The sequence below is a fragment of the Sarcophilus harrisii genome, chromosome 1 (assembly GCF_902635505.1).
Source record: "Sarcophilus harrisii chromosome 1, mSarHar1.11, whole genome shotgun sequence".
In the NCBI taxonomy this organism is placed as follows: domain Eukaryota; kingdom Metazoa; phylum Chordata; class Mammalia; order Dasyuromorphia; family Dasyuridae; genus Sarcophilus; species Sarcophilus harrisii.
The window spans coordinates 57,013,696-57,031,215 of NC_045426.1; the positions used below are offsets into that span (position 1 = coordinate 57,013,696).

Below are 17,520 nucleotides of genomic sequence, written 5' to 3' on the forward strand. Positions count from 1 at the left end.
TGTACTCCTTTCTGTCTCCATTTCATTTTCTCCAGAGATCTATCATATCTAACTTTTCTAAGTATTCTATTTACCTCTTTGACTTCTTTCTTATTTATTTTGTGGTTTGATTTACCTAATTCTGAGAGTGCAAGGTTGAGATCCCCCACTATTATAGTTTTGCTGTCTATTTCTTCTTGCAGCTCTCTTAATTTCTCTTTTAAGAATTTAGATGCTGCACCACTTGGTGCATAAATGTTTAATATTGATAATGCTTCATTAGCTATGCTACCTTTTAGCAAGATATAGTGCCCTTCCTTATCTCTTTTAATTAGATCAATTTTTGTTTTTGCTTGATCTGAGATCAGGATGGCTACCCCTGCTTTTTTTGACCTCACCTGAAGCATAGTAGATTTTGCTCCAACCTTTTACCTTTACTCTGCATGTATCTCCCTGCTTCAGGTGTGTTTCCTGTAAACAACATATTGTAGGATTCTGGCTTTTAATCCATTCTGCTAACCCCTTCCTCTTTATGGGGGAGTTTACCCCGTTCACATTTATGGTTAAAATTACCAATTCTGTATTACTTGCCATCTTATTAACCCCCATTTATGCTTTTCTCCCTTCTTTCCCCCTTCCCAGTATTAAACTTGTGAGCACCACTTGCTTCTCACAGCTCTCCCTTTTTAGTATCCCTCTCCCCCCACCTTAGAGTTCCTCCCCCATCTTACTCCTTTCCCTCACAGTTTCCCTTCAATCTTTTAATGTAAATGCTGTGAGATCCTTGGTGATCCTTATTGTGGCTCCTCTATATTTGAATTGGGATTTTCTAGCCGCTTGGAGTATTTTTTCCTTCATTTGAGGGTTCTGGCATTTGGCCATTATATTTCTTGGTGTTTTTATTTTAGGATCCTTTCAGTAGGTGATCAATGAATCCTTTCAATGTCTATTTTGCCCTCTGTTTCTATGACTTCTGGGCAGTTCTCTTTGATAATTTCCTGGAAAATAATGTCCAGGCTCTTTTTTTCATCATATTTTTCTGGGAGTCCAATAATTCTCAGATTGTCTCTCCTAGACCTATTTTCCAGGTCTGTTGTTTTCCCAAGAAGGTATTTCACATTTTTCTCCATTGTTTGATTTTTTTTGGTTTTGCTTGACTGATTCTTCTTGTCTCCTCAAGTCATTCAATTCCATTTGTTCTATTCTGATTTTCAATGAAGTGTTTTCTTCACTCACTTTTTTAATATCTTTTTCTAATTGTCCAATTATGTTGTTTTGTTCTATGGAATTTTTTTCCATTTCACCAATTTTATTTTTTAGAGAGCTATTTTCTGTTTCCAGTTCACTAATCCTATTTTTCAAGGATTTGATTTCTTTATCCATTCTGTCTTTAAGTGAGTGGGATGATTTCTCCAGACTCTCTTGCCAAGCCTCCCTCTCCTTTTCCAATCTTTCTTCTAGCTCTCTTGTGAGAGCCTTTTTAATTTCTTCTATGAGACTCATCTGTGCTGAGGAACAGATGATCTCCTCCTGTGGGGATTCACCTGGAGACAGTCTGCTTTTAGTCTCCTCAGGGTTTAGAGTCAGCTCTCTGTCCGTATAAAAGCTGTCAATTGTTAAGGTCCTTTTCATTTTTTTGCTCATTTTGTCAGAGAAGAATCAGAGACAAACTAGCAAAGAAAAAAAGAAAAAAAAAACCAAATGGAATCTGTTTTTGGGGGGGGGGGGCTGGGTGGTATAACCGAGCTTCCTCTACAGACTGCGGGGGCAGCAGCGAGGCACTAGCAGGACGGTGATGGCTGTGCTGCGCCTGCCATCTGAGACTCTGAGAGCGTGCTGAGACGCTGTCAGGGAGGGGTGGCCAGGTCCCGAGAAACTCCAGCTGTTTGGGGTTGTATTCTTCACTCCTGGTGTTTTTAGCTTCTCTGCTGAGCTACTGACTTTCTGCCAGGACAAAGTATCCAAGCCTGTAGCAAAGCTTTCCTGCAGAGATGGCTGAGATTACAACCCAACCCTCTCTGGTCTGCTTGGCTGTGAGCTGCCTGCTGAGCTCTCGCTGCCACTGCCCTCAACCTGTGCTTGATCTAAAACTGTCCCATCCTTGAGCAAAAACAGACCTTTCCTGTCGATGTCTTCTCTTGGTAATTATTTGTGGGTTTTTTTTCAATCAAGCATTAATTCAGAGGCTTGTAATGAGATGGATTCTGAGAAAAAACGCGGAGCTTACACAGCTGTGTGCCTCCTTGCCGCCATCTTGGCCGGAAGTCCTCTACCAGTTTTCTTTTTGACCTCTCCTGACTAGTGTATTCAGCATTTGGCATTCATTCTTAATGATTATCTAGCACTTTTCTTCAAAGGAAATCCAAGTGCTTAATAGACCTTATTTCATCTGTCCTCATACTATCCAAATGAAGTAGAGGATAGGAAATATAGTTCTTCATTTTGTAAATAGATGACTAAGATGAAAATCTGAGTTTATTTGTAGAAGAAGAAGGAGAATTTAATTGCCTTTAATTGCCAGAACCACTGGGCAGAAGTTTTTCCCAAAGACCATCTGAAGACCCAGAGGAAAGGGAGATGAATAGTTTCCCTTTGATTTGGGCTAGATAGGAATCAGAGTTAAGATAATGAGAGCACACTAAAAGAAACATTTGTAAAGCAGTTATTACTTAATGGATAAGTATCAAATAAAGTCTACACATGGCTCAAAAGAAAAGAAATAGAGAAAGAAAGGAACAGTTATAAAATCTAGGTCTTATTACAGCAAAAGCTTTTGAAAAATTTCATAATTGGTAGAATTATTTTAGAAACCATTGCATTGAACACTACTAACACAGTATGACTAGCATTCTTTTGTTCCTTCTTAAATTTCTTCATATTCATCATAATAATATCTTGTCATGCTTTAAAGTTTTATAAAGTGCTTTGTAATCATTATCCTGTTTTAATTCTCACAGTAGTGTGAAGTAAGGTATTATAAATTTTATTTTCCCTATTTTTACAGATGTGAAAACTGAGGCTCAGAAAAGTTGTGACTTACCCATAGTTAATAAGTGACTAATAAATGACAGATCCAGTATATGAATCCAAGTATCATTTCATTCAAGTTCAGTGCCCTTTACTTTTTTTTTTTTTTTAAATTTTTTATTTAATAGCCTTTAATTTACAGGATATATACATGGGTAACTTTACAGCATTAACAATTGCCAAACCTCTTGTTCCAATTTTTCACCTCTTACCCCCCCCCCCCCTCCCCTAAATGGCAGGATGACCAGTAGATGTTAAATATATTAAAATATAACTTAGATACACAATAAGTATACATGACCAAAACATTATTTTGCTGTACAAAAAGAATCAGACTCTGAATTATTGTACAATTAGCTTGTGAAGGAAATCAAAGATGCAGGTGTGCATAAATATAGGGACTGGGAATTCAATGTAATGGTTTTTAGTCATCTCCCAGAGTTCTTTTTCTGGGTATAGCTAGTTCAGTTCATTACTGCTCCATTAGAAATGATTTGGTTGATCTCGTTGCTGAGGATGGCCTGATCTATCAGGACTGGTCATCATCTAGTATTGTTGTTGAAGTATATAATGATCTCCTGGTCCTGCTCATTTCTCAGTGCCCTTTACTTAAAAACACTACATCATGGAATAAATAGACAATTCACAATATTCATAATGACGCTAGTACCTTTTAGTTTTTCAAAGTCCTTTTTCATATGGCCTCAAGAGTGAGTGTGAGCCTCTGTGTGTGTGTGTGTGTGTGTGTGTGTGTGTGTGTGAGAGAGAGAGAGAGAGAGAGAGCACACTAGTATAGAAGTGCAAATATAAATAGATCTTCCATGTTACAGTTGAAAATTAAATTTTATATTTTTTAATTTAACAATCATTTTTTCCCTTCTACTCCCTTCCATTGAAAAGAGAAAGTAAGAAAAACAAAACCCTATTAATAAATAAAATTGCATACCAAGCAAAACAAATTCCTATATTGGCAGTGTCCAAAAATGTATGCCTATTAAGTCCATCATCTCTCTGTCATCCTTGGTTCTCTGGAACTGGCTAAAGTATATATGATTAAAAAATGGGGGAGAGAGGTTAGAACTAATAAACTGTGACCCCCTACTTCCATATTTCTTTCTATTAGACCAAATAATTGAGATTTAACTTTATTTTCATATTAATTTCCTTGTTACTGAGGAAAGATGTGAAATATAAGTCAATCTATGAAAGATATAGATTTAAGATCTCCTGTTCATTATATTGTGTATTGAAGTGAGACAAGCTTCCTTTCTTTAGAATGTAGAAGAGAAAATAAACCTTATTTTTTTTCTATAGATGTAGAAATACTATCTTTCCCTTGAGAAAGTTGCAGAACTTTGTTCTAAGTATCAGGACTGAGTTTTTATCATTGTAGCCTTTAGATGTTTCAGTTATCAAGGGACACCCAGCATCTGGGACATTAATTGTTCATTTTTCTAGGTATCTTATTCTTCAGCTTGAAAATTCTACCTGCCCCAACCAGTCATGAATAGAGCTTCAGAATCATTTGACTTTTAAATGTCATTTTCTTTCTTGACTGTTAGTGTTGGGCCAGAAAATGACAAGTTTAGAGTCATAGGGGATATTTTGAGCCTGACTGCTTAATTGTATTGGACTAGGCTCTCCTCTGATGGCACCATGGATTACTAATAGTTAATTGCTCAAGCATTGAAATGACTCAATATAGTTTAGCCAAGCTTGCTCTTGGAAGAGCCTCAAGTAGTATTATCTTGACAATGCTTGGGGAAAATCTTGCCTGGCCTCCAGGTTCCTGAGGGTTTTTAGGCCTTAATTTTGCTTTTCTGCGACATTACATTTCAGACATAATCCAGAAACTCAGTACTTTTAGTACTTTTTTAGGTCTTCCACAACCACCAGAGGCAGCTGGTTAGTAATATTTTTCCCCATTCTACTAGGGGTCAAAAAGGTAAGTAAGCAGCTTCTTCAAATACAGATCAACCTACTCTCTTAAGGCAACACCAACATTAGAATTCAGCTCCCAAGTTTCCTTCTTGCTGCCATGCAACCCTGGTACTTACCCCTGTGAGCAATACTTTCATTTCTTTTAAGTGCCTTTCTGCCACTACTTACAGGTATTATATGTATACTTACAGGTATCATATGATCAGCAGTTTCATTGTTAAACTTCACTGCTAATTATCCATTATCTCTTGTAGAAGATAGCATTACCACATACACATCCTTTCTTGCATATATTATACACATGTGTTTTTTGACTAGTGTGTCCTATTTGATATTTTACAAATGGATTTAGACTCATAGGCAGGTTGCATTAAGCACGTGAGCTTGAAAAAGAAAGTGAGCTTTCTGAAGTTCTCAGAGTACTGAAGATCTTTCCCTGATTTGTAGTGCTTAATTCTCACAGAGCTAAAACCCTTTAGGAATGTACATAGTAGGGAGGAAAAAGTAAGATATGCAAGGAGAAAATCTGAACACCATGTAGTATAAAGTCCTGAAGACAGGGTCTAAAATTATGAATGAATCAGAAAAGTCTGTGTGCAGTTACCCATCAGTTGTCATCTTACAGATAATCATGCTGTTTCTCAGAACTAGAAGTGATCAACTATTAGGGATGTTGGGGGCTGGAAGTTGGGGAAGATGAATGTAATAAGGGAATTCTTGCAGGTAAAGTGTAGGAGGAACTCTGAGATAACTTAACTAGGATTCTGTTTCTAATAAACTCAACCTTCAGGTCTTAAGGTTTGAAAGAGACTTACTAAAATTTTAACAGGAAGTTGGTTTAACCAAAAAAAAAATTGATCATAGAAGAAGCATTTTCCTCCTATCCTTTTAGGACTATGGCCAGAAATATGACATTTTAAGCTTCATTCCTGGAACTTTAAACAAAAATTGCTGGCCAGGTCTTATTTCCATATACTAGCTTCCCTTTTTACCATTTCTGGGTACTAATGTGTGTTTTGCTTTTTCAACTAGGCCAAAGAACTGGAAGGTGTAGAGGCAGAGCTAAGACGCCGTGACATTTTCTATAAAGAACAATTGGGTCGAATTGAAAGAAAGGTAAATCCTGTCTTCATTTTAATTTTGGGGGCCTAGTGGTAACAGCTGACTAGTATCCACATAGATTAATGTCTCAAAGAAGCAGAAAGCATTGTGCTGACACTTGGAGATGTTATGAGACCTCATCCCTTGCCCTGTACTCCCCTGTTTCTCCAGAACCAACCTACCTGTTTCTTTTACCCCTTGCATCAAACTGTTCTACAAACTGAACCTTTTAACAAGTTGCATTCAAGAAGGTAATTGGTTTTTAATTGAACCATTTTTATTGAATGCCATGCCACTAAAAATTCTTCTTTCACCACAGGGCGGTGCTGAGAGCCAATTTACCTTTCTCCATTTAGTTAAGAAGCTGAGTTGAAGAAAATAATAATAATAATGTTAAGTCTTGCTATACAAATATATTAAAGTTGTATTATTAATTTCCTCCTGGAAGTTGAGGAGATCACAGTGCAACACTACTTACACTATCTTGTTTCTCTTAGAATAAGCTTTTAAAATGAATGCCTTTTAAGAGACATCAAGCTTAAAAAACAACAACAACAACAACAACTAGAAATGATTTATAAAAACCCATTTAGTGATTTATTTACCACTCCCTTTTTGGTTTAGTTGTTGATCATGATGGCTTTTCCAAAATGAATGCTTTAGAAAAAATTGGCAAAGTGTGGAAGGATCTCAATGAAGTGTTTTCACCTCCTGCCAGAGGTAACAAAGCCTGGTTTACTGTAGAATCGTGGCTAAAATGAACTGTCATGATTTAATCTATAAAACACCATTTGACAGTGTTTAGTGGGTCTGATTCCCAATGGGGTTTCCCTTTATAACTGAATCAAAGCAGAGCCACAAAAAAACCTGGATAGAACAACTGTAAGGATAAGAAGGAAACTATTTCCTTGGCTGTGTATTTTATCACCGTTATTTTTCATTTTTGGTAGGGCAGACATAGCAAATATGATTTTAAATTGGATATTAACATAAAACACTTGGTTAACACATTAACATTATATAGAACCCATGTCACTGACCCTTTAAAAATATATATCTTGAGCTACATACCCAAGTGTGACTGTAGCTTATAAATGATAAGGATTGTGATTTGAAAGCCTGAAAAAAAGGGGGGGAGGGGAAATCCACCAACCATAGCTCTAATTATCACAGTTGCCCATATGTTCATAAGCACAGATTTTTTTTTTTTTTTTGTTATGTGTGCAATTCTTTAGTTTCCTGCTGTGCCTCTCTTGTGTTTCTTTCTCTAGTTTTGGCTCCTAAAAGCACTGGGATGTATGTCTATCTAGAGTAAGAAGGAGCTAAGCCCCCTTGAATTTTTCTTTTATAAAAAATTGCTTTCTGATAGGACTCTGTCTCACTGTCTTTTCCTTTCCTGTTTAATACTTGCCCTTATAAAAAATGAAAAATGCTTTGTCTTGCTGAAAGGGAAAACATGTACCAGAAGAGCTTGACTTTATCATCTTTTCTTCCCCATAGTAATCATAAAGAGATATCCAAACTCCTTACATATGCAGATGCAGACTTTTTAATGAGGATTTTCCACAAGATTGTGAAAAGATATTAAATGCTGCTATGAGGAGGTGCAAAACCACTATCTCTTTTCTAACTCTTAAACACTAGCATTTTGCTGGTAATAAAATTAAAAAAATGCCTCCAAACATTCTGAAAAGCAGAGATTGGCGAGAAAGATAGAGGAGATTACTAGGAATATAGAAAAGAGGGAAAAAAGAAATGATGTAATAAGGCTTAATTGTATTAGTTTTAAAAAAAGTTTTCGATCTTCTCTGTGGATAATTTTATTCCTTTGAAAGATGAAAAACACAACATCCCACAATGCTTTTTTATTAGCTACTGTTTTTATATAATTCAGCTTTCATGTGTTGAATACTTTCAGACCTTGAAATTTTCAGTTTCCTGAGATATAACACAACTTTAGGACCTCCCAATCAAGTTCTTTTCTTACAGCCTTTTTGTTTGTGTGTGTGTTTGAAGAGATTGGTCAGGAGATGATTTAAAGAGAAACTCCTGAAGAGTAGGTCCTGTGCCATCTTCCTGACCTAGTACTCTCTCCTTAGATAATATTGGAGCTAGTAGGTATCAAGATTGAGGAAGAGGACTTAGAAGTGGTCAGACTTTGCAGAGAGAAATGAAGTCAGTCAGTCAACAAGGATTTATTAAGCACCTATTGATGACTTTGTTAAGTTGTAGGGATATAATTAAAGCAAAAATTTACCTCAGTTCTCAAGAAGCTAGTTGTAATGGATGAGACAACCTGAAAACAACTAAGTAGAAACAAATTTATGCACAATATACATTGTTGATAATCTTAGAAGGAAGGCACTAAGATTGAAGATGTCTGGGAAAAACTTCTTGTAGAAAGTAGGAATTCAGCTGAGACTTTAAAGAAGGCATAGTTGAGAAAGGGGAAGAGTTCCAAGCATGGAAGACAGCAAGTAAAAATGCATAGATCCAGGTGACTGAAATTGGATGGGGGTGATGTAATCAGAACTAGACTTAAGGAATATCAATTTGACAAATGAGTGCACAATGGACTGGAGTAGGGAGAGACTTGAAGCAGACAGGCCAATTAGTAGGCTTTAACAACATTCCAGATGTGAGGTGATGAGGGCCTGCAGTAGGGTGATGGCAGTGTCAGAGGAGAGAAGCGTATATGATATGAAAGTAAACTTGATAGGGCTTGGCAGCTGATTGGATATGAAAGGAGGTAAGGGAGAAAGATAGCAACTAAGAGAAAGATTGAGCCTAAATGATCAAGAGGATGGTGATTCCTTAGTTGTCAATAGAGAGATTAGGAAGGGGACTGGGTTATTTCCATTTACAATTTAAAATAAAATAGTTACAAAGGTGTACTCCTGGAGAAAGGACTAACTGCAATGCTTCTCTTATATTTCCCATTCCCTCTTTTCCATCTCCATAGGAAATAATAAAAACAAAGCTTCTCTATTATCTAATTTCTACTCCTGCCAAAATTTTACCAGTTAACAATAATATATATGACAGCAGGACTAGAAATTACATAATAGAATAAGAGCCAATTTTTTTTTTCTTTAAACACTTGTTCTACAACAATAATTGTTCTATAGATAACTGGGAAACTGAAATCACATTTGTTTGAACATTTTGTTCACTCGGCTGATTTATGACAATTAAGGCTTGAACCCAGCTCTCTTGAATGACAGCAAGTTCTGCTTAATTACACTTCAAGTATACTTCCTGCCTAAAGACTGTCAGCATTTTTCCCTCTCTTCTCACTCCTTGTAGGTATTTCTTAGTCTCTATCCTCAAAAAGGTGGTCCTATTTTTAATCCTGTAGCCGGAAGGTTCCAAGGTTGAGTACCATATGGCACAATCCTCATGGTATGGCCAAGAAGCAAAAATCTTAGAAACTGACGAAAGCAAGGGAAACCCAGACAGACTGCTCACAATGAGTTATGTGTACCTCTTATGTACTTATCACACTGTGCTTCATACTCTTGTTATTTGTAGGCTTCCTTTATATATTCAACCCCCTTTAGACTGGAGCAATGTCTTGTTTATCTTTGTAGTTCCCTTAGTATCTAGATAGCACAGTACCTTACTTCTGAGTTGATACTAAATTGATGCTTTAATTAAAATTGAAATATACTTGAAAGTATGAATCATATTTTAAAAATTGTTCTAGGATTTCATAATTTTTAGAATTATCTCACAATCATGCTTGAAAACATAGGATTTATGTTTCATTTTACCAGAGGAAAAAATGAGATATTCAGAGTATGTCTCCCCAATATTCCATATTAGGAATTGGTCTAGATTTGAAATTTGGTGTTCATCCTGGGAATCCATGCAGTAGAACACTGTAGTTTTTTCTTCCATATGGAGAGGTCTGGTTCTTTTCTCTTTAAAAGAAAAAATTATCTTGTCATATATCAAATATGGGGCATTCTTCCCTTTCCTTTGCCAACAGACAACATAATACTGTCATGATTTCTTGTTCTCTGGAAGTAGTGAAACTCTCTGCCTCAGTTGGAATAGGAAACTTCATGAAGATTCCCCACCAACACCTGGTAAAACTTCTTGTTTGTTATGTCCCTATGCCCATCGGTATGACCTTGTGCAAAATGAACTGTCTTGTACATACTACTCACAAGTTGATACTTCTGAAGCGCCTTGACCATATCAGGAAATGAAATCATTTTCAATTTACAAGACACTGACAGATTGTACTTAGTGTTTTTAGTATAGTGCCAGCAGGATGTAGCTTTGACAGCCCCAGATGCTCTTTCTTTATTAATTTAAGGGCTGAAGTTTCTCCTCCTGAGATGGCAGAATGATTCAGGTTAGGATACATGACCCTTGCTCTGCTGCACCTTAATGATTTAATACAGAAAGGAAAGAAATGGAGCGGTATCTATCTATAAAGTAGATCTGCTCATGCACCATGCAGAATTTGCATCTAGTTCACTTTTAACTTCTGTTTCTTATATGTCACCTTTTAAATAGGTTACTTTCTAGGTTCAGAAGTAACTACATTAGATTATAGTGGAAAGAACTTTAATCTTTTTAAAATAATAGCTTTTTATTTTCAAAATACATGCAAAGATATTTTTCAACATTCATCCTTGCAAAACTTTATGTTCCAAATATTTCACTCTGCCTTCCCTCACTTATTCCCTTAGACAAGTAATTCAATATTGATTAAAAGTGTACAATTCTTCTAAACATATACACATTTATCATGCTATATTAAAAAAATCAGGTCAAAAAGGAAAAAATTGAGAAAGAAAAAAAAGCAAGCAAACAACAATAAAAAAGGTAAAAATCCCATGTTGTGATCTACACTTAGATCCTAAACAACCCTTTCTCTGGATGTAGATGGCTTTCTTCATCACAAGACCATTGGAACTGACCTGAATCACCTCATTGTTGAAGAGAGCCACATCCATCACAGTTAACCATCACATAATCCTGTTGTGGTTTTGTACAATGTTCTTTTGGTTCTAAGGAGCTTTAATCTTGACACACCATAAAGCTTGGGTTTCATTCCTAGTTCCACTATTGAGAGTTTTGGAGTAGCACAGTGATAGAACTTTTATGAACATTAATTAATATAAATAATAGTGTACCAGTTATATTGAAATGGGGAAAGGCTGAGTTAGGGGGTTATTGTGTTAATCTAGATGTAAGGTGATAAGGACCCTTAGACCAAAGTAAAGAAAGAAATTAGGAGAAGACACAAAGAGTCCGAGGCATGGAAACAAGTTGATATATAGTGTCCATTCGAACCACCATCCTCTCAATTAAAGTAAGCCAAGGTCTTTATTGAAAACAAAGAAGGTAGAGATAGGGTTGTTGGCTGGATGAATATTGAAAAGATTTACTATCACTACTTAAGGGAATGTGATAGTTAATAAGGATGGATTTGAGGGTTTCAGGAAGTTGGTAAAAACTAATATTGCAACATGATATATAAAATTACTTTCTCAAGGTGCTCCAAATCACTATTGATCAGAAAATGGAAATTAAGACAACTCTGAGATACTACTACATACCTCTCAGATTGGCTAAAATGATAGGAAAAGATAATGATGAATGTTGGAAGGGGTGTGGGAAAACTGGGATGCTAGTATATTGTTGGTGGAACTGTGAATGGATACAGCCATTCTGGAGAGCAATTTGGAACTATGCTCAAAAAGTTATCAAACTGTGCATATATATCCTTTGATCCAGCAGTATTTCTACTGAGCTTATATCCCAAAGAGATCTTAAAGGAAGGAAAGGAACCCACGTGTGCAAAAATGTTTGTGGCAGCACTCTTTGTGCTATCAGTTGCCTATCAGTTGGAGAATGGCTGAGTAAATTATGGTATATGAATGTTATGGAATACTATTGTTCTGTAAGAAATGACCAGCAGGATGGTTTCAGAGAGGCCTGAAGTGACTTGCACGAACTGATGTTGAGTGAAATGAGCAGAACCAGGAGATCATTATATACTTAAACAACAAGACTATACAGTGATCAATTCTGAGATCATTCAAACCAGTTTCAATTGTTCAGTGATAAAGAAAGCCATCTATACCCAGAGAGAGGACTTTGGGGGCTGAATGTGGACCACAACATAGCATTCTCACTCTTTTTGTTGTTGTTTGCTTGTATTTTGTTTTCTTTCCCAGTTTTTTTTCCCTTCTTGATCCAATTTTTCTTGTGCAGCAATATAACTATAAATATGTATACACATGTTGGATTTAACATATATTTTAACATATTTAACATGTATTGGACTAGCTGCCATTTAGGGAAGGGGGTGGGAGAAAGAGGGAAAAATTTGGAACAGAAGGCTTTCGAAGTGTCAGTGTTGAAAAATTACCCGTGCATATATTTTGTAAATAAAAGGCTTTAATAAAAAAAATAAATTAATAAAAAAGGCACTTTCTCTAATTAGGTTCAGATCCAAGCTGTTATGTTAAGGCAATTAGATTTTTTAAAAAATACCAACGTAAAACTATTTATCCAGTCGAAGTCATTCCATCTTTAAAATAATTTCCTCACAAGACCATTCATTTTTCCCAAAGGGACTGCCCCAGCTCAAATCATGTTATAATTTCTTTGATCTATATACTTTGTCCTCCTTGACCTATTGTTTAGCCATCCTAAACAGCTATAGATCAGCCCCACATTCTGCTTTTGGTACTCTCTTGCTCATGTTATCTAATTTCAGCTAAGCCTTCACTAATATGTAAAATTTCTTTTATGTTTACTCTTGTGTCCCTGTATTCCAATCCATTTTTTTTCCTTAGCTTCCCATACCATCCCTAAATACACTCCCTCCTCTTTTCTGTATCTCCCCCTCCTTCTTCTCTCTAATCTCTTTATAACATCTACTCCTTTTTCCTTATCTTTCCCCTCCTCTCCTTCCCTTCCTTCTTCATCTCCTTCTAGTAATTCCATATCACCTCTGGATCAGAGGCAAAATCCTCTATTTGGCATTCAACAATCCTCTATTTAGCATAATCTAGCCTCCTCCTCCCTTTCCAGTCTTCTTGTGCCTTTCTTCTCCACCATACTGACCTAGGATCACTGATTTCCTGAATGCTCCATAAACAAGAGGCTCCATCCCAGCTCTGGATATTTTCTCTGACTGCCCCATACCTGAAAACACTCCCTCCTCCTTTCTGTCCACTTTCTTTTCTAGCTTCCTCTAAGGCCCAACTTAAAATTTCATCTCCACAGGAAGACTTTTCCAGCCCTTCTCAATTATAGCACCTTCAGTCTCTTAATTATTTACTATTTATAGGTTTATCACTTGTTTGTAGTGTGTTTGCTTATTATCTTTCCCATTCATTGTTGAGCATCTTGCTTGCTTGCCTCTTTTTGTATCCCCAGCACACAAAACTATACATACAATCAGATTTAAATAATTGGTTAAATGTTAATTGCTCATGGATAGGCAGAGCCAATATAATAACAATGACAGTTTTTTCTAAACTAATTTATATATTCAATGCCATATCAAATATCAAAAAATATTATTTTACTGAATTAGAAAAAATAGTGAAATTCATTTGGAAGAACAAAAAGTCAAAAATCTCAAAGTCACTAATAAAAATATATATATAAAGGAACAAGATTTAGTAGTACCAGATCTTAAAGCAATAATTATCAAAACTATCTCATGCTGAATAAGAAATATAAAGGTAAATCAGTGGAAGATAGTAAGCACACAATTTACAGCAGCAAATAGATGTAATAACTTTATATTTGACAGGTGTAAAGACTTAAATTTTTAGGTTAAGAATTTATTATTTGGTTAAAATAAATGTTGGATAGATAGGAAGACAATGACAGTACAGAAGAAACTGAGCATAAACCAAGATCTTACATCATTTAACAAGATAAGGTCAAAATGACCTAGATATAAAGAGAATAATTACAAAAAAATTAAAAGAACATAGGCAAACATTTTATAAATAAATTAAAGATAGCAAAGTTAAATGTAAAATGAATAGTTTTGATTACATTAAATTAAAAAGGGTTTACACAAATAACACAAATGTAGCCAAGATCAGAAGGAAAGCAGAAAATTGGGGGAACAATTTTATAGACAATCTCTGAGAAAAAGGTCTTATTTCAGATATATAAAGAACTTTGTCAAATATATAAGAATACAAGTCCTTCCCCAGTTGATAAATGGTCAAAGGATATGAACAGGCAGTTTTCCAGTGAAGAAATCAAAACAATTTATAGTCATGTGGGAAAAAATGCACTAAATCATTATTGAGTAGAGAAATGCAATTAAAATAACTTTGAAATATCATTATACTTACCAAGTTGGCTAAAATAATTGAAAGGGAAAATGACAGATGTTGGAGCAAATGTGGAAAAATTAGGAACCTAATTCATTATTGGTGGGATTGTGAACTGATAACCACTATTTTGGAGAGCAATCTGGAATTATGCCCAAAGTGTTACTAAACTATCTATTCCCTTTAACTCAGAAATACCACTACGGTTTCTAAAAATGAGTAGGGGAAAAGTAAAAGGAACTTATATGTTCTAAAATGTTTATAGCAGCTCGGTGGAAGAAAAGAAGTGGAAATTACAAGGATCATTTGAGGAATGGCTGAAAACTGCTGCACTATAAGAAATGATGAACTAGTTAACTTTAGAAAAACATGGAAATATTTACATGAAATAATGAAGAGTATAATGAGCAATGAGAACATTGTATATAGTAACAGCAGTATTGTTTTAAGAATGAATTTGAGTGAATAAGTATTCAAATTAGCTATAAAGTGTTATGGGCCAGAAGGTGCTAAGTAAGTGGAATTGAGGAGACAATGGTTAAATCTAGTTTAGCATTGATTTAATCCTACAATAAATAATGGTTTCCTAGTAATAATAATGATTGTTGTATACTCGGTGTGGAACATATGAGGAGCTCCAGAGCCAGAAGGACAAGCGCACTAAAAGCTCTCAGAGGCTGAGACAGATTCATTCCATTTTCCACCTTCGTTATGGCTGGAGGCTCAAGCACAAACCCTTGGAAGTCAAGGAGATTCAGACGCTAGAAAAGGTAGTTGGGCAGAACAAAGGAAGACAGAGACGTGGTGGCGGGCTGTCCTGTGGAGAACACTGAAACCAAGATCTGGAAGGCATCCAGAAAACTAGCAAAGTCCCAAGTGAAGGAGATAAGACTTTGAAGGAGACAAATAAAGGATTAGGACTTTAATTCCTGGCTGTATTTGGGGTGATTACTGAATTGAAATGAAGGCTTCTCCCAGAAGAACCCCAAGAAACCTGATCCCAGAGAACATTACATTTTAGAGAAGAATATTACAATAAAGGATGTGCAAAGTGACATACTTTGTCCAGAAAAAGAACTGATAAATAGAAGTACATATAGAATAATTTTACATTATATATATTACACACACACACACACACACACACACACCCCTATTTGAATCTAGTGGAAGCCATCTCTAGGGCAGGGAAGAGGGAATGAGGGAGGGAAAAGAGTTTAATATTTTTTTATGACGATCATATATTTAAAGGAATAGCAAGTTGTATATAACAGATTTGTAGTTTCATGTGCAATCATCTTTTTTATTACATTATGTTATGGAAATGCTTTTAGTTTCTTAGCTCATAATTTTAGTTTTAGTCCATAAATTTAAAAAATATAGAGAGAAAACAGAATAGAACCCATAGAAATTAAAAATACTTAACCTTTTTTTTTTTTTTTTCTGGTTACTTGGCTTATCAGTTTGTTTTTCAGGCAACTAATACAAGACCTAGAAATTTATATAGTTGTTTTTTTTTTTTTTCCCAAGGAGCTCAAAGCATATTACACTATTCATTCTCACAACAGCTTTAAATAATTAAGCCTCTTACACAAATAGGGGCATAGAAAGGAAAAAATTAGCCAATAAATATTTGTATTAATCAATCATTGTATATATAACAGTAGGTGTTTGAAAAGTATTTGCAAAAGGCATAGCCTTTGTTCTAGGATCAATTAAGGTATTAGTAGTCAGGACAGTCCTAAAAGATGAAGTTTAGTAGGCACAATTTTGAAATAATTTTTTGAGTAGAAAAAGTCAGTCATCAATTGTTTTTTATTTACACTTGCAATTGGTAGAACATGGTATTCATGTTGAATTGAACATTTGACTTTGAACTACTTAAACTGAAAAAATTTCTGGAGTGAAAATATATCACAAAGCAAAAAATCTTTCTGATTCAAGTTGCTTGATACAAAAAGATTACACTATCTGGCTTGTTGGGGAAATGAGGAGACTGGTTATTAGTTGAGGTTGTAAGAAAGCCACCCTGCTTTGGAGAGGAGTTGAAAAGGCCTTACGGCTACCACTCCCAGATATGTCTGATAGTTTTACTTCATATATATCTCTTTTCCTCTTCCAGTTATTTCATGCTGTTTTTCAAAGAGAAGGTCTTTCTCAATTAGGAAGAGTGTTAAAATTAATAGTTCACATTGGTACAATGTCTGAAGTAATGATATTTAAAACTTTCAAACTTGTCAAGGTGCTAGGCGACATCTTTTTCAGTTTTGTAACTAATAGTAATAGGAGTATAGCCTTATAGGAAGCATAGCGTAGCCCTCCCTCTGTTTGATGCTCAGATTTTAAATACTCATGATTTTGACCTCATCAGCTTGAAAGTTCCCTTCTGTGATGCAGATTATAACTTATTTATGATTATCTCACCTTTGTAACTTCTGTCTGTGTCATCTCATAAGTTTGTCACAAGGAATCCAATACCCAGCTTGCTGGAAGTCTTCTTACCTTTCTCTTAAAAGTAGAAGGGTACCACTGGAACTTTCTAGCTATCCACCAGCCACCTTTATTACATGACTAGTCATGCTCTCTTCTTGTCATATATTTTCCCCAATAACATCTTTTATTCTTTTTTTCCAAAGTTCCACATTTGTTATATGTTAAGCTTGCTTACATCTGTCATGGAACTCTCCATTATCCTCTTTGTCATATTCGTTTTTAATTATCTGAAGATTATTATATTTCACTTTAGCTAGAATACAGCAATAGTAATATCATGTAGTAGTATAAAATGTGTTGATTCCATAGGAAGCTTGGTTTCATTTAAAACAAAAACTCATGTGAATGAATCCAACCATTCTGGAGAGCAGTTTGGAACTGTGCTCAAAAAGTTATCAAACTGTGCATACCCTTTGATCCAGCAGTGTTACTACTGGGCTTATATCCCAAAGAGATCATAAAGAAGGGAAAGGGACCTGTATATGCACGAATGTTTGTGGCAGCCCTCTTTGTAGTGGCTAGAAACTGGAAACTGAGTGGATGCCCACCAGTTGGAGAATAGCTGAATAAATTGTGGTATATGAATATTATGGAATATTATTGTTCTGTAAGAAATGACCAACAGGATGATTTCAGAAAGGCCTGGAGAGAC

General features: G+C 35.4%; 1 protein-coding gene across 4 annotated transcripts in view; it reads left to right on the top strand.

The window, feature by feature from the left end:
* Window positions 1–17,520, top strand: part of CHCHD6 (coiled-coil-helix-coiled-coil-helix domain containing 6) — a 316,552-nt gene that overhangs the window by 145,907 nt on the left and 153,125 nt on the right. For all 4 annotated transcript variants that reach the window (XM_031956166.1, XM_031956173.1, XM_031956188.1 and 1 more), the window contains one exon: window positions 5,980–6,063. In XM_031956166.1, the coding sequence (XP_031812026.1) occupies window positions 5,980–6,063 (84 nt within the window). The remainder of the gene's footprint in view (window positions 1–5,979; window positions 6,064–17,520) is intronic.